An 18,319-nucleotide genomic window follows, 5' to 3' on the forward strand; every position below is an offset into this window, starting at 1 on the left:
CGGAATAGTCTTGGTGGTTCAAACCTCTTCCATTTAAGAATGATGAGGCCACTGCATTCTTGGGGACCTTCAATGCTGCAGAAATGTTTTGGTACCCTTCCCCAGATCTGTGCCTCGACACAATCCTGTCTCGGAGCTCTACGGACAATTCCTTCGACCTCATGGCTTGCTTTTTGCTCTGACATGCACTGTCAACAGTGGGACCTTAAATAAACAGGTGCCTCTGTGCCTTTCCAAATCATGTCCAATCAATAGAATTTACCACAGGTGGACTCCAATAAAGTTGTAGAAACATTTAAAGGATGATCAATGGAAACAGGATGCACCTGATATACATTTAGAGTCTCATAGCAAAGGGTCTGAATACTTATGTAAATAATTTATTTCTGTGTTTATTTTTAATACATTTGCAAAAATGTCTAAAACCCTCGCTTTTTCATTATGGGGTATTGTGTGCAAATTGATGAGGAAAATCTTTTATTGAATCCATTTTAGTAACAAAATGTGGAAAAAGTCAAGGGGTCCGAATGCACTGTAAATTTACAGCAGGGGTAAGTTGACCCCATGGACCATGATCCCACAGAGCTGTAGGTGGTGAGTGTAGAGGAGGAGAGGAGAGGAGGTGGAAGAGGTGGAGAAAATAGCAGAGAGGAACTCTCTTGTGAGTATATTCTGAGTGTTTGCATGCCTGTGAAATTGTGCGTGTGCGTGTTTGTGTGTACAGCTCTCACCATGCGCGACACACAGATGAAGGAGAGAGCGATTCAGCACTACTACTGCCGTTGATGAACGATCAGACTTTTGTTTTGGTGACAGGGAAGAATTTGGGGGTCGCGCGAGTGCTCTGAATAATGCTGCTCTAGCCTGTTTGCTTGCAGCGAAAGCATTAGTAAGCTCATACTGGGGAAACAGTTACCCTTGGAACAGACTGAGCAGCGCAAACAGTCTAGCTCCTTCCTAGAGAGAGGAGAGGAGGACTGCACTCTGCTTACAGCAATGCAGTAACAGTGGTCCTAAACACACTCGTTACGCATTAAGACAATTCAATCGACACTAATCGTATGAGAATAAGGGACACCTCTGGGGCAAGACGACATCAAATTAAGACAAGGCAATCAGGAATCTGTAGATGAGAGTGTACGGGTGTGAGAAAGAGGGGGGACTTGAAAAGAGCAAAAGAGAAGTAAAAACATGACCGTTAGAATGGACCGCGAGTAAGAAGGGATACGTGAGAAAGCGATAGGGGGATAGATATGATGAGATGAGTAGAGGAGTAAAACTGCCATATGAACTGGCGTGAAGGAGGGCTGAGTGGAGGAGTGAATGAGTGTGTAAGTGATGGGAGAAAGGAAAGGAGAGCGGAGCAGCCTTTATTGCCGCCTCCCACATCCTGATCAATCGAGGAGCACTAGACGAGATGAGAGACTGTGTGTGTGTGTGTGTGTGTGTGTGTCACAACAGTAGCTCAAAAACAAAACAATCGAGCACCATGAACTCCCAAAGAGAACTGACAAGATGATAGCGCGTGCAAGAGAGTGAGGCAGATGGAAAAGAGCTGAGAAGCAGAGATAAGGTGATCCTGAAAAGGTATGAAAATGAGGTGAGGATGAGAAGAGACACAATAAGAGGTGAATGGACAGACAATGAAAAGAAAAAGGCGAGCAGCAACACAATGATATGGATAGGGAGAAAGAGGGAAAACATAGAACATGAGGGAGGCAAATAAGCAACAGAGTAGGTGGGAAAAGAAGGGATGGAGAAGACGGGCGGAGCGAGGGAGGGCTGGAGCGAGGGAGGGCTGGAGCGAGGGAGGGCTGGAGCGAGGGAGGGCTGGAGTGAGGGACGGCTGGAGCGAGGGACGGCTGGAGCGAGGGACGGCTGGAGCGAGGGAGGGGACAGTCATTTATCCTGCGGTGCGCTGCATGTTTTACGGCTTTCTTAATTCAACTCTGGCTACTATTAATGGACTTAATGTTGAGATTATATCTATTTCCTGGTGGCGGGGGCTGGAATACCCCACCTCCCCCAGCACTCAATCACCCACAATGCCCATTACTGCTGACACCACACTGAGAACCGCACGGCATGCTGGGTACGGGACAGGTCAGCTCACTTCCCTTGGGTCTGGGTGGGAGACTAACAGAGTAGAGAGAGGGGAGTTAAGGGTGACAGGAGTGCTCAGATAGGTAGAGGTGCCCACTGATCATGTGTGGCTGGCGCTAGACACTGCCAAGGGCATCAGCCCCACTATGGAAATCAGAATGAACCATATTTACAGTGAGGCTACAGTGAGACAACATCTTGGGCCTCTCTAAAGCTTTGGGGACACCGAGTGGGGATGATATGAGAAGGCTGCAGAGGTAGGACAGAACTCGGTGCAGGGGGTAAGATGAGACGAGACTGCTATAGATGAGCTAGGACTGCTTAGATGGCTTAGGATAGAACTAATAAAAGGTTCAGGGGTGCTAGAGAGAGTCAGACAGATTGAGGTAGTGAGGGGAGTAAGTGGGGGGGGGGTCTTAGGAGAACGTCCTCTCTCCCAGGGGACCTGTCCAGCCCCCCTCCGCCCCCCCCCAATCTCCAGACTTGGTGATATTTCACAGGATGTCGCACGGCTCAAATTGAAAATCCCTTGATTAATCAATATTTACTGCAGCGGCTAAATGAATAGTAATAAGTCACCAGAGGCCCGAGCTTCATTCTCAGCCTCATGCAGCCAGTCCCACTGTTTCACCAAGCTCAACCTGAACTACACAAAATGAGACACCACACACAGACATACAACAACAAAAAACTCACATAGAGGCAATTAAGATAACTGTATAACACATGAAGAACACACAAATCCAAACTGGCATACAGTAACATAATCTTCCTGACTGGGAGAGAGAGAAACTACTGCATCTCCCCAAGCTGAACTGTAACCATGTGTGTCCCCTTGTCATGGGAGCCAGTGTGTCTGCATCTCCTCTGAGTCTGTGGACGTCTCACACGGCTACAGACACTTGCAAACACTCGCACACAGCAGGCGGCCACAGCCACACAGACAAAACGCACACCTGCAGAGCACACCGCACCTCCAACAGAACCCTTCACGCTGTGAACACAACGGTGTGTGTGTGTCTGTGCGCGTGCCTGCGCGATATGCAACAGCTTGTGATCTCCTCCCGCCACAGCCCATTACGAGGCTTAGGAAAACAGAGTATCATTAAGACACTAAGCCATTTCACAGGCCTATCATATTAGTGGAATAATACATTAACCAACTGCATAAACATATTACCTTTTAACTAGCGGCGCAATAAAACCATAAGTCTATGTTAATAACAATCACAATAAAACATTAACTAACTGTCTAACTGTCCGTCCCACGGTGATGAGGTCATGAATAACACATTAACTTATTGCACGTCGGGCCAATAATGAGATCATCATAGGGATTCATTACCTCTCCCTCCATCCCCCAGTTATGACCTCATAACCACTTCATATCATCCACTTCGTACCTTCCCCTCATCTCATTTATATGGTTTACTTTCTAGAATCTCTGTTTTAGCACCGAGCATCTTCCTCACGTCCAGGGAGAAAGGAGGACAGGATGGATAGAATGGATGTGAGGATGAGCGCGGTAAAGACACGAGGAGGGATAAAGAGCGAGGGGTTAAGTTGGAGCCCTGTAAATCACATGTTCATTGAGTGCTTATTAAGTAAATGCGTTTAGCTTCATTTCAGTGAATTCCCTCATTCTCAAAATGAAAGGGTGAAAGGCAGAAAGAGAGCAATAAAGACAGAGAGGAAAAGAGAGACGGGAGGTTGTAATGACGTTCGGAGAAGAGCCCCCTCCCTTCTGATGGGTTGTTCTCTGAGATCCCATTGTAAGAGGTGTAAACGTTTCATTCCCTGGGTCATCTACTGTGCAAAAAATAAGCTCCATACATTCTCGGGGTCCCTCTCCGCTCCACGGACAGGTTAGCACACAACGGCACACCTGTCTGCTACTTTAAAGACAGGCCCTCCTTCCTGGTTTATGGTGCTGCTGAGTGATATTAAGAAGGGAGACACACTAAACATAAGAACCATAGTGTGTGTGTGGGCCTGTGTGTGTTACGTACCATGTGTTACAGAGTGCAGCCTATGTATAAACTGCGTCTTTCAAATAGTGGAACACTGTATGCAGTATTTGTGTGTGTGTGTGTGTGTGTGTGTACGCATTACCTGGCTGTATGGATCCTCTTGGCTCTCCAGGAGAGGGCGTGGCTATAGTGGGGTGTGTGCGAGGTGGCTCCGCCCAGGTGCGTCACTATCTTATAGCGCGTCCTGAAAACCCGCTGAGACAATTGGCTATGCATCGACAGAGAGGCGGGACCTAGGGAAGACAGAGGAAGTGATTGAAATCAGATTGACAGGTCAAGAAACCAACACAGGGCATGGCATTTGTGCATATGCCCATGCTAACTCATAGGTACAAACTACAACGTGTCAATGCACCACTGGGGGATTGGCTGACAAGCCTGGGTTTAGGGTTAAGCCTGGGTTCAGGGTCAAGCCTGGGGTCAAGCCTGGATTTAGGGTCAAGCCTGGGTTTAGGGTCAAGCCTGGGGTCAAGCCTGGATTTAGGGTTAAGCCTGGGTTTAGGGTCAAGCCTGGGGTCAAGCCTGGATTTAGGGTCAAGCCTGGGTTTAGGGTCAAGCCTGGGGTCAAGCCTGGATTTAGGGTCAAGCCTGGGTTTAGGGTCAAGCCTGGGGTCAAGCCTGGGTTTAGGGTCAAGCCTGGGTTTAGGGTCAAGCCTGGGGTCAAGCCTGGATTTAGGGTCAAGCCTGGGTTTAGGGTCAAGCCTGGGGTCAAGCCTGGATTTAGGGTTAAGCCTGGGTTTAGGGTCAAGCCTGGGGTCAAGCCTGGATTTAGGGTCAAGCCTGGGTTTAGGGTCAAGCCTGGGGTCAAACCTGGATTTAGGGTTAAGCCTGGGTTTAGGGTCAAGCCTGGGGTCAAGCCTGGATTTAGGGTCAAGCCTGGGTTTAGGGTCAAGCCTGGGTTTAGGGTCAAGCCTGGGGTCAAGCCTGGGTTTAGGGTCAAGCCTGGGTTTAGGGTCAAGCCTGGGGTCAAGCCTGGATTTAGGGTCAAGCCTGGGTTTAGGGTCAAGCCTGGGGTCAAGCCTGGATTTAGGGTCAAGCCTGGGTTTAGGGTCAAGCCTGGGGACAAGCCTGGGTTTAGGGTCAAGCCTGGGTTCAGGGTCAAATTAGCAGATACAACACAAATAGGACACACACACATGCGCAGGGCACCCACACGCACCTAGAACTCTGTGGCAGGCAGGGTGTGCTCTCTTAACAAGCTTCACATGTAAAGATGAGAGAATAACAAAGGAAATATATATAAATATATATGAGCCTAATAATTCCTGTCCTCTGTCTCTTTCCCTCCCTCCCAATTTCTCTCTTTAAGTCTCATTCGTTATATGATTTTGCAGAACCATAAAAGAGGGGAGGAGAAAAAAATAATAGGAGTCTTTGTTATTTATTTATTTGGGTGTGTATCCATCATATGGCTTTATGATGGCTGGGATTGGCTGACATACACGCTGTGCCGGGTAAAGGATGGCATTTGCATCCGCTAGGATCTGAAACTGCTGCTTTACACCAATTTAACAAACCCAAGGATTTATCAAAGCCAGGAGTTATGATTTAGCTTTCAGGATCAGGCAGTGTACTGTGACGGTTCAGGTTGTGTCTGATGACTGTGGAAGAATGAATAAGACTGATGATTCTGAAGATCGGAGAGGACTGGGATGAATACAGTGGGTTCTAATTTAAATAAAATTTGGGGTCAATTCTAGAGTTGAAATATACAAGTGAATCTCCAACTGAACCAGAGCTGTGTTGTGGAAGGTCTAAAACAGAAGTCTCCCAGCTCAAATCTCACATAAATCATCTTCTGTTCATTCAGACAAACGCTGAGACCCAGCAGGAGAAAATGAGAGATGTCAGTGACAAAGAAAATCTCTCTCTTTCTTACTCCCTGCCCCCCCCCCCCCCTCTCTCTCCTGTACCACCCATCTCTCACGGTGACAACACTTTGTCTTCTTAATGAGTGAGGAAGGAAATTGAGAGCAAGAGAGAGAGAGAGAGCAAAGGCGAGAGAGAGAGAGAGAGAGAGACAGAGACCCAACAATGTGCCCTTTCTACTTCATTTCAATTATTTGTATCTGATATCTTTAAGTGCTTGCTGTCATGTTAATAAGCATTTAATATCAAAGCATGACCAGGAAGCAAATAGCAGCTTGGAGCAATGACACAACACAATTATTTATCTTCCTCCACCCTCTCTCTCTTATCTTACATTCCGGGGAAGGGGAGTGTGTTTCACTTGTCAGGCAGCGCACACACAGCTCTGGATCAGCTGGATCATTCATTTCAGACAAACATTTACCCATGAATCACCACACATCATGCTGGAACCTACCCCAAACACACACACACACGCACGCTCGCACGGGACCTGCCCACGCACACGCCCCTCTGTATGAATGAGGTAAGGCTGCATATGTATAGGTGTGTGTGTGTGCATATGCGAGTGTGTATGTGTGAGGCAAGGTTATGGTATTTTTGTGATTTCCTATTATTTTTCATTTCTATTAGTCTTTCGATAATTATTTAGTTTGAGTTTTATAAAACCATTTTTATTTCGTTTATATCTTCTTTAAGTTTCAGCTTGACCTTTTGTTGCCGCTATTGTTAAAAAACGAACACTTATGATAGTTTTTATTTTATTTCATTTTGCAGCCAAAGACGGTTTCAGTATATTTTTTCAAATGTTTTTCTTAATTGTTTTATTTCAGTTTACTAAATTGTTTTTCCAATTTTTGTTTTTGTTTCAGTTTTCATTTACTATAATAACCATGGTGTGAGGTGGGGGGGTGGGGGGGGAATGGTTGTGCAGGATTAGTTGCCTGGACTGTAGTCCCTTCTCTTCCCAGCAGTCATCTGTATTGCATTCAGAGCTATTCGGGCCTCCTGGCAGATGACAAATAGGGCTTGTCAAAGACCGCTGCCGTGCCCCGCACCCCGCACCTCTTACCACCCCCCCGTCAACACCCCACCCCCCACATCTACCCCTCCCTCAGTCCTATTCCAAACACCCCTCACACAGTCCACCTAGTCCCAACAACGACTCACAATGATGTTCCGCTTTAGCTGTTGTTTAATGACAGCCCCAGTTTGTAGTGTAGCTACACGCTTGAGAGTCTGTGTGCGTGTATGGCAGAAGGGTAGTACTCTCTCTCGCTCCCCCATCTTGCTGTCAAAGGCCTATTAGAGGAAGATTAAGACCCCCGTTTGGGTGTGTGTGTGTGTGTGTGTGTGTGTGTTGGTGGTGGTCTAGTAGAAGAAGATTGAGTCCCTATTGCTTCCAGACCCACTCAACCAACACAACCTGCTGGGGTTTACAATCAGAGCACACCCTCCATTCATCCCACGCTGACACACACACGCACACACACAGATCAAACCCATCCATCCCAAGATGACACACAACTCCATGCTGTGAAACCACAGATGATCTAGTCTATACACTCTGCACTGCACCTTTCCCAGCAAGCCCACCTCGCACCTTCTGCTCTGGGCTACTGCTACTGAACCCTCCACAAACTTTCTAAACACCGAATAACTACAGAGTTCTACTTGGATTGGATCTTGATCCCTTTGGCTGCGATCCAGCAGCAGCCACGGATAGACAATTTCCATGCTCTCCTATTATGTAGCAACAGCCCCCCCCCGAAACAGATCAACTGCTGTTTCTTCTATAACGTAGCTGCTACATCTGATCGACCGGAACTGGGATGTGAAGACTGTTAAGTCTTCTATGAGACGGACGTGTAGAGTAGATCTTAGTGTGCTTGCCACTCCGGACCTCCACCTCCTGCTCTCTTCACCCAGTCTCACGCTCTAGTCTGCAGAGTGACAGAGCGGCATGACGCTCACCACAACACCACACCACCCCATCCTCTTAGGGGTGATCAAATAATGCCATCATAACACCGCACCGTGGCGTCTCTAGAGACAGGCTGCTATCTATCCCTCTCCTCCCCCTACCTGCTCTGTGATCCCCTGCCTCTCCCCATCTAGTCCCTTCCTACAGCCACTGTGACTCTGGCAAGCGGCACTTCTCCTTACCTGACGGCTAATTCCAGCTAACCCCCCCCCCCCCCCACCTCCACCGCCTCCGGAGACTCGGTAGACCATTAATCTTGTTATTGACAGTCAGTCTGATACTGGGGCTTCTATACCCCCCTTCTGCTGTACAACACCCCCCCTTCAAATCCCCCGGGGATCATCCTCTGCATCCCAGTGGGAATCTGATAGACATGCCCAATGATAGGCTAACTTAACATGGCCAATGCTAAGCTAATGCTGCACTTTAATTGACTTATATATCAGATATCAGATTGAAATGCATTCCAAATGTCATGCGGGTATCCACCAACTTGGTGCTCAAGTTACCAGCATATAGTTTAACACCCAACACTAAGCTCAGGCAGGCAGTTTCACTTATAGATACACATGTATAGTAAGTTAGAGTGAGATCAGATTCTGGCACGTACTATCAGTTAGCAATATTAGTACCACTCCACTGCCCCACCCAGCAAAAATATGGCCTGTTCTGTGCAATATCTCACACTGACTGGCATGTCTGTGTGCTCATGGGTGTGTGCACGTGTGTGTATGAGAGAGAGCTTAGTGGTGTCGTGTGTGTCTGCGTGTGAGATAGTGTTGGTGTCGTATGATCACAAATACTCTAACGTGTGCGTATGTTTCGGGGAAGTGTGAGTACATACTAGTTTCTCAGATTAAGGGGGGGAAGAGAAAGAGAGAAGGGTGGTGTGTGAGAGAGAGAGAGAGATAGCGAGAGAGAGAGAGAGAGAGGGGGGGAGACAGACGGAGAGAGAGAGAGAGAGAGAGAGAGAGAGAGAGAGGCGAGAAAGAAAGAAAGGACAGAAAGAAAGAAAGAAAAGAGGGGAGAGAAATGAGCTCTGCCCTCTGTGTTGACTGACAGGTCCAGCGGACAAATGCTACAGGAAGGAGACCCAGCCTCTGGTCCCAGACCTGCTGTCAGGGGTTAGATGGTGTGTGTGTGACCTTGAAGCGTTCCTTAGGATAAAAACAGAGCTGCCTTGAGAGCCTGTGGGATTCAGAAGTGATGATGGCCAGAGTGTTTCCTACTAAAGGCCTCCTGTCTGGGCATGCTATTACATGTGTTTGCCTTCAGTTCATGAACAAGCACACAATAAAAGTCATGTAAAATGCCAGGAATCTTATGATCTGAATTTGTGCTGTTCTGTTAAGCCAGCTGTGCCATGTTTTCTCATGTTTCCTACATGGAAAGTATTGGTGTGGATCACAATAATGGGCTTTAAAGATATTCACATACGTTTAGAGGGAAAGAAAGTGTTTTTCTCTGTTGTTGAGTTGGGGTGGGGGGTTAGAATAAGCGGCATAAGAGGGTATATGAGATGGCGGGATGAGAGAGGTGTACTGACAGATTGAAGGAGAGACGGTGCCATGCACACCCTAGGGCCCGATAAGTGATGATGTCACTAGGGCGGAGGGGTCATTGTGGTTGTTGGGTTGGAGTAGGGGGTTTGGGGGGGATTCGGGTGTCGCCCGAGGGGCTACACCTTGTCTGTCATCGCGGTGAAGCCATCATCTGTGCGCTTGTGTGTGGAGCAATCGTCTGTAAACCACACCCCCTGTCCCCACCACCCCCCAACACTCGCTGATTCTTCCACTGCCCTCCAAGATGGGTAGTGTAACACCCAATCCCCTTCAAGTTAGTTAGTGTAACACATTTTCCCCCTCTGAAGTCTCCTATATTCCACCACCACTCACGCTATCTGACATACCAGGAAAAGTTAAGTCACAGTACTATTTATGACAAAGTAAATACACTCCCCTCCATATTTGGACAGTGAAGCTAACCTTTTAAATTTGGCTCTAAACTCCAGCATTTTGGATTTGAGATCAAATGTCTTATGAGGCGACAGAATAGAGTGTCGGCGTTTATTTGAGGGTATTTTCTTTACAGTTAAGACATTAAAGCACATTCAGTTCCTATTGGGCAAAACATAATCCAAAACAACCAAAAGAGTCACTCTCAAGATATGTATGAAAAAAACGTTCAATAAAAGCTGACATTCTGTCGCCTCATATGAAACATTACCTCTCAAATATTAAATGCTGGAGTATAGCGCCAAAATGTTAGTTTCACTGTGCAAATACATATGAAGGGGAGTGTATATCCGTGGGACAGATCAGAGGAAGGATATGTGTTGGGCGGGACGAGAGCGAGACAGACATGCACCTCTCGGCCCATCCACGGGGACAGGGATGGATGTTTACCATGCTTTCAATAAATATCCAGTCCTTCACACACACACGCTTCCATCACTTCAATTCACTTAAAGGGACAGACACACACACGCTTCCATCACTTCAATTCACTTAAAGGGACCGACACACGGGCACGCACAGACACACATGCGCGCACACATACCGTACGCGAACGCAAACACCTTCTAGACTTCTATACGTTAAAAAAACATCATACAGATGAGAAACACACCTCCGGAGACCGTAGACTCGACCCTGACCCCAGTCAGACTCGACCCTGACCCCAGTCAGATGATTGGAGAAGACAGGGGCTCGCTTTGTGACGAACCACTAGTGACGCTCGAGTGCTTCTTTTTTTTTTGGTTCCAAGGACCGAATCGTCCGACAAGCTCGGTTCACTCATGTGTCACCCATGTGACATGTTAACGTGTTGTGGAGTCGAAGGGGAGTGACTGGCTGTCAATCAAATAGACCCCGTCAGGGGGGTTTAAGAGGGGCCCGAAAAGGAAGCGCCTCAGGCATTGTCCATTTAAGGATCAGCCATTAGAGTGAGTGGGTCTGTGTGTTTTAGGGCTGTCCCCGACTAAAACAAATCTTGGGTCAACCGAGAGTCGCCCTGTTCTTTCAACCAATCGATTGGTCGAAATGCTTAACCTTATTTTTCCATATATAGACAGACACCATGTGTGTCAATAACAACATATGCACTGAGCTTGTCTAATGCTTTAAGCACAGTGTTCAGTCAAATAATTAAGACACAAATGACTCAAGAGCCCGATGGTCACGCGGTGTTAAAGAATGACAGCGAGTGCCTGTGTGACTTGCGCACGTTGTCTCGCTCTCTTCCCTACTGCAGTGAAAAGGCACCACACCACAGCAAGTGTTTGTTGTGCTGTCCGTGCTGAAACTGTAACATCATTTCATCCATTTATACTGACCAAAAATATAAATGCAACATGTAAAGTGTTAGTCCCATGTTTCATGAGCTGAAATAAAAGATCCCAATAATGTTTCATATGCACAAAATGCTTATTTCTCTCAAATGTTATGCACAAATGTGTTTATATTCCTGTTAGTGAGCATAATCCATCCACCTGACAGGTGTGTCATATCAAGAAGCTGATTAAACAGCATGATCATGAAACAGGTGCACCTTGTGCTGGGGAAAATAAAAGGACACTCTAAAATGTGCAGTTTTGTCACACAACACAATGCCACAGATGTCTCAAGTTTTGAGGGAGTGTGCAATTGGCATGTTGACTGCAGGAATGTCCACCAGAGCTGTTGCCAGAGAATTTAATGGGATTTTCTCTACCATAAGCCAACTCCAAGGTCGTTTTAGAGAATTTGGCAGTACGTCCAACCGGCCTCACAACCACAGACCATGGATAACCACACCAGCGCAGGACTTCCACATCCGGCTTCTTCACCTGTGGGATCATCTGAGACCAGCCACCCGGACAGCTGATGAAACTGACAAGTATTTCTGTCTGTAATAAAGCCCTCTTGTGGGGAAAATGAATTCTGATTGGCCGGGCCTGGCTCCCAAGTGAGTGGACCTGTGCCCTCCCAGGCCCACCCATGACTGTACACCTGTCCAGTCATGTGAAATCCATAGATTAGGGCCTAATGAATTTATTTAAATTGATTGATTTCCTTATATGATCTGTAACTCAGTAAAATCGTTGAAATTGTTCAATGTTGCATTTAGAATTTTGTTCAGTAGTTTCTCACGTTTCCTAAAAAATATTTTGGGAACAGTGTAAACACTAAATAAATAAGTATACCAGAGAGTCTGTTCTAACAACAACAAAAATATATACAGCCTTTATTACAGCAGACCAAAAACAGTTGCATGCATTCTTGAATTTAAGTGTATTTATTGTTTAGGCGAATTATTCAAAGTTCCCTTTTATTATTTAATTTGAAAACTAAAAGGCTTGATTGCATTTCAAAGCATGAATGTCTCTCGTATGTTGTGTGATGGCATGAACTAATTAATGATTGATTGATACAGTGGCATATATATTATTATATATATTTTTTTTATCTTTATTTAACCAGGCAAGTCAGTTAAGAACAAATTATTTTTTACAATGAGGGCCTAGGAACAGTGGGTTAACTGCCTTGTTCAGGGGCAGAACGACAGATTTTTACCTTGTCAGCTCGGGGATTCGATCTAGCAAACCTTTGGTTACTGGCCCAACGCTCGAACCACTAGGCTACCTGCCGACCCAGGTAGAGTAGTGGTTAGAGAAATATAGGCCTATGTAAGGCCTAAGTAAGTGACGATATTAAGACGCGCTGTTAGGCCTAGAGCTCAATTGTGGTTATACAAGGCTTATATACAAAGCTACTAATGATAACGACGTTACTTATTATTGTAATGATGATAATAAAAATTGCAAAAATAACAATAAGATCAAGAAAAAGTACGGTATAGGAGCGAGAGGTACTTGCATATTATGTGTGACAAACAGGTGCTGTTAAACTACAATATTTTTCTACCTGTTTGGAACAGTGTAAACACTAAATATATAAAACAGAGAAAATTGTAAAGCCTTTATTACAGCATAGAAAAATAGCCGAATGTGTAAAATTGCTTTATCCGACATTTTGCCGTTGCATGAGACTTGGTGCTCAGGCTATTAAACAAACACTCAAACAGGCAACTGAAGCAAGCTCTATCTTATTTCTGTAGATATATACGGATAATTTATAAAGCCAGGCACATTGAAAAGTTAGGCTATTGATTATCGACCTAATTAAGTTGGGGTTTCCTCTCCGTAATTTTCTTAGACAATTAGGCTAAAGCAAAGGCTGTTTCCTCATCGCTGCTGCTGCCTGCGCCACATTGTTCCCAATCCCAATATGCTGGTTAACTTTGCTATTATGCACATAGCAACATAGTGAAAGGCGGCAATTCTACGCCGCACTGAAGATTGTTTCAGAACCGCGGATAGCGACCGTATCCAAAGTGGGAGAAAGCACATTTGTTCTAAAATAATATTCAATTTATTAGTGTTGCACCATTATTTTTTACATTAAATACGTGTCTTGTGTACCATGATTTTTTTTTTTTTACTGATACTGCTCGAAAAGAAATCTCGGTTGACCACAGCTTATCGACCAAACAATCAACCAGTCGACTAAACGGGGTCAGCCCTAGTGTTTGCTTGCGTCAGTCACACACGTCAGTTGTAGTAGTTGATGGGATGTGTGTGTGTGACCCTCCCCTAAGTAAGAGGGCACACCAAGGTTAGGTATCTCTCTCTCTCTCCAGAGGACAACAACAGAGTCCACATGGGATATGAACCCCTGCCTGACTCTCCTGATACATGTCAAGAGCTCTGAACTACTTACTAAGCAGTCCCATGGGGACATGGCAAAGGAAAGCATGTCTGTGTGTGTGTGAGAGAAGGGAGGAGCAGGTGTACATATGTTTTTGTGGTGCGTAACAGACCAGAGAAGAATATGAGATAGTACACTCGTATGCACAAACCTACACAACCACCCCTAGCTCACCCCCACACACACTAATCTGGGGCTCTCTGGTATGAGTATCTAAACCCAGGGTAAGGTTCTGGTTGCACCACATGCCTGTCTGGCCAACATCCATCATTTGGGCAATGCCGCGGGGACGGTGAGTGAGTGATGGGGGCTGGCTGGTCAGACACTAACCCTGGTGTTAGCTCCTCTTCCTTTCAGACACCCCCGAAGAGAGACACGCAGAGACTTTCAACCGCCATTCAGTGTCAAAGTGATAACAGAAAGGGGGTTAAGGGGGAGGGAGGGGTGAAAGAGGGAGGCGAGGGCAGAGGGGAGAGAGAGAGGGCCAGGGACGAAGAGGTTTGAGAGGGCAGAGGGAGGTTAGAGAGGGGGTCAAGGGATAAGTAAAGCGAAAGAGGGGGCAGAGGGGACAGAGAGAGAAGGATGGGGGTTAGAGAGAGAAGGGGTTACAGTAGCTAGAGGGGGGGGGGTTAGAAAGACAGCTCGTGTGTAAAAGAGAGAGAGGGAGAACAGGGAACAGAAAAGAGTCAGAGGACTGGAGGCTGTTCTTAGGGTGTATTTAGTCCTTCTTTACACCCTCTTTATAAAAAGGGATCCACCTTTCATGGGGTCTCCATTACACAGTAACACACTGGCAAGGTCGAGACACAACAACACAGCCCATGTGCGTCACACACTGAGCTACCAGGTGTTGAACTTTTAAGTTTGACACCTGGTAGTTGAGGTTTGTGTGTGTGTGTGTGTTCTCTTATTAGATTATCTATAATATAGCCTCATGCTGTTACAACAAGGTCAGTATGATGAAATGACTCATTGAGACGGATTCTTTCCCATTACCTTATCAGACAATTGCTTATAAAAGAGTAGGAGATGAGGAAAGAGAGCTATCCAACATGACTGGCTCCTAGGCTCTGACTTAGAATACGTGGACACCTACAAATACCTAGGTGTCTGGTTAGACTGTAAACTCTCCTTCCAGACTCACATTAAGCATCTCCAATCCAAAATTAAATCTAGAATTGGCTTCCTATTTCACAACAAAGCATCCCTCACACATGCTGCCAAACATACCCTTGTAAAACTGACCATCCTACCGATCCTCGACTTCAGTGATGTCATCTATAAAATAGCCTCCAACACTCTACTCAACAAACTGGATGCAGTCTATCACAGTGCCATCCGTTTTGTCACCAAAGCCCCATACACTACCGACTACTGCGACCTGTACTCTCTCGTTGGTTGGCCCTCGCTTCATACTCGTCGCCAAACAACTGGCTACAGGTTATCTACAAGTCTCTGCTAGGTAAAGCCCCGCCTTATCTCAGCTCACTGGTCCCCATAGCAGCAACCACTCAGCACACGCTCCAGCAGGTATATCTCACTGGTCACCCCCAAAGCCAATTCCTCCTTTGGTCATCTTTCCTTCCAGTTCTCTGCTGCCAATGACTGGAACGAACTGCAAAAATCTCTGAAGCTGGAGACTCACATCTCCCTCACTAGCTTTAAGCACCAGCTGTCAGAGCAGCTCACAGATCACTGCACATAGCCCATCTGTAAACAGCCCATCTATCCAACTACCTCATCCCCATACAGTATTTATTTATTTATCTTGCTCCTTTGCACCCCAGTATCTCTACCTGCACATTCATCTTCTGCACATCTACCATTCGAGTGTTTAATTGCTATATTGTAATTACTTCGCCACCACAACCTATTTATTGCCTTAAATCCCTTATCTTACCTCATTTGCACTCACTGTAAATATACTTTTTATTTTATTTTGTTCTACTTTATTATTGACTACGTTTTGTTTATTCCATGTGTAACTCTGTTGTTGTATGTGTCGAATTGCTATGCTTTATCTTGGCCAGGTCGCAGTTGCAAATGAGAACTTGTTCTCAACTACCCTACCTGGTTAAATAATGGTGAAATAAAAAAAATAGAAAAGGCAGGCAAGGCGGGAAACACAGAAAACACACCGTAGCCTATAGGCTACGAGTTATGAACAAAACCCTCAGCGCTTCTCAAAAACTGTGGTCTTATTTACGTTACTGGAAACCCTTGGCTCTCGGAGAATGATCACCGGCGCTGGCCCTGACCCTAACCTTTGACCTTATTATTCATGTCTAATGCTAAGCTAACGAGCTACTGTCTGGCCACCCACTGTAGCTGTTAGCGTAAAGGTTAGCGGCATGGCCCACAGCTACCGTGAGGGCTACATTTACAGTGGTCAGGGGTGAGGGGTCAGGTGGTTGATGAAGGGGATAGGGGGCCTCGTGACAGGGGGATAGTGAGGCCTCTCTAACCCAGTCAGTCAGGGTGCTAATTTGGTGGGGCAGAGGGGAGAGGGAACTTCCGCTCCCTCCTATCCAGCCCTTTTGAAGTCAAGCAGGTGCTCCGAAGACACAAACCTCCAAATAAACATTCACCCCCCCCTTCGCTCTTTCCCTACGCCTCCTTTCCACCTTTCTCATCTCCAGCTTTCAAGTCATTCATCTCTTTCTTCACTCCCTCCATCCAACAGTCTCTTTGTCCGATCATCCCACCCACCTCCTCTATTTCGAACACTCCCTCTCTCTTCTCACTCTGCCCCATACAGATTTGTATCTCGCCTTTCTCTAAGTGAATATCTAACCTATCTCCTGTCGTCTTCTTCTCTCAGTTCTCTTCTCCCTTTCTCCCTCTCCCCCTTTCTCTTGCTCTCCTTATTGGTGGCACTACAGGCAGTGAGTGTGTGAGTGCACCAGGGCTTCCGTTAGCTTTTGAACAATAAAAATAAATGAAACCCAATAAATAAAATAGTTGCCAGGCAAATTGACTGGGAGTAAAAAACGATCCAATTGCAAAATAATTATTTTTAAATCATTGATGGAAATACATTTGACCGCCATGCCTATCGGTCTATAGGTTAATTTGCATAATTTAGTGGAATTCAATTGGAATTCAATTGGTGTGTGTGTATTTCTGTTAGTCGTGATGTATCCTATTTATCCAACACAACTATCACATGCGCACAGCATAGGCTTACAGAGCCTATTTTGAGCAGGATTCCTGCCCGCAGCTCCTCAGCTGGTTGTTGCTGGAGTAAAACATGTGTTTTTATAAGCCCAGTCTTTGCGCAACAATTCTAAATGCAATCGCATGTTACAAACAGTTTTGATGGCCACGTTTAAAAAGAGATAGACTACTATTTTTATTTGGTAATTGAAGTGCTCACATTCAAGTGCAGTCAACGGGAAGGCAGGCTATCAGCGCGTCACCCACCACTTTACAATGTGAGCTGTGCATTTTGAAAACATACCTCATTGTTCGAAACATGATTGTCATACCTCATATTCGGAGGCGTGCCTTTCCTTCCTTCAATGTAGCTGAGACAAAATTCGAAAACGTGGAGACAATTATTATATTAAGACTTCCTACAGAAGACAATTTATCCTACCACTTCTACAGCTCTGCATGCCAGCTATGATTTTCATATGGGCATTTTCGTCTAACAGTTTCATTTAAATAATAGCGTATTCATTTCGCAAAGTGATTGTCACGTGGTTAATCAGCCTCTCCCATGTGGACACAACCACGATACATTGGTGGCTAAAGAAATGGAACTCAGAGATAGCCTAGGCCAATGCAGCTTTAAGCTTATAAAGTCCGGCTGTTAACCAAGTAAAAATACATAAAGCCCACAAATAAAACCAGCAAAGAAAATACCCTGGTGAAAATGTGGGTTCTTTCAATTGTATTCATATCTCTACTCTAGCCTGTCTGTCTCCCTTTTCATCTGTCTTGACTTGAGCTATTGCTAATGAAGTGCAGCATTGTATCAAATCAATCAACTGGGTCTGGCCAGAAGCTGTTGCTAGCGAACCTGCAGCATTATATCAACAAGCCTATTCTGGGTGATCAGAGTTTCCTGGCCAGTGAGCCTGGAGACAGAAAGCCATATTTGAACAAGAGAAAAGTATTCAGGTATTATATGATTTTTCCACTGGATATATGGGATCATCAGATAATTATATTTTGGTCTTTCACACCGAGGCTTGGTGATTATCAAGGGCAGACTTTCAAATACTATTATCACTCGCAATGGAACGATTACTGAGAAGCTCCGCTTATTAGTGATGAATGTGGTGAGTTAAGACAATCAGAAATCAGATGTTTGCACGCATCAGGCCAGGCACTTCTGTGCGTGTGGGCCTCAACGTTAACAGGACAGAGAAACCAGACATCCTTGCTCACATGGAGCGCTCCAAACAAAAGACAATGACAAAAATTGGAAATGTCGGGTTATTAAGTAAACCAAAACGTGTTTCTCACGGGTGAAGCAGCTTGTGAACTCTGCAAACAATGTTTCCACTCCAAAAAATTAGAAGGGCAAGTTAGTATAATTAATACATTAATTAACAGAAATGTATGTCACCAAATGATGG

The 18,319-nt window shown here is 45.6% G+C and overlaps 1 protein-coding gene across 2 annotated transcripts in view; it reads right to left on the reverse strand.

Annotated features, from left to right (window-relative positions):
• LOC109898105 (zinc finger CCCH domain-containing protein 3) overlaps nucleotides 1–18,319 on the reverse strand; it is an 85,101-nt gene that overhangs the window by 34,178 nt on the left and 32,604 nt on the right. For both annotated transcript variants that reach the window (XM_020492906.2, XM_020492905.2), the window contains exon 4: nucleotides 4,216–4,366. In XM_020492906.2, coding sequence (XP_020348495.1) covers nucleotides 4,216–4,366 — 151 coding nt within the window. The remainder of the gene's footprint in view (nucleotides 1–4,215; nucleotides 4,367–18,319) is intronic.

The sequence above is a fragment of the Oncorhynchus kisutch genome, linkage group LG10 (genome assembly GCF_002021735.2).
Source record: "Oncorhynchus kisutch isolate 150728-3 linkage group LG10, Okis_V2, whole genome shotgun sequence".
Classification (NCBI taxonomy): domain Eukaryota; kingdom Metazoa; phylum Chordata; class Actinopteri; order Salmoniformes; family Salmonidae; genus Oncorhynchus; species Oncorhynchus kisutch.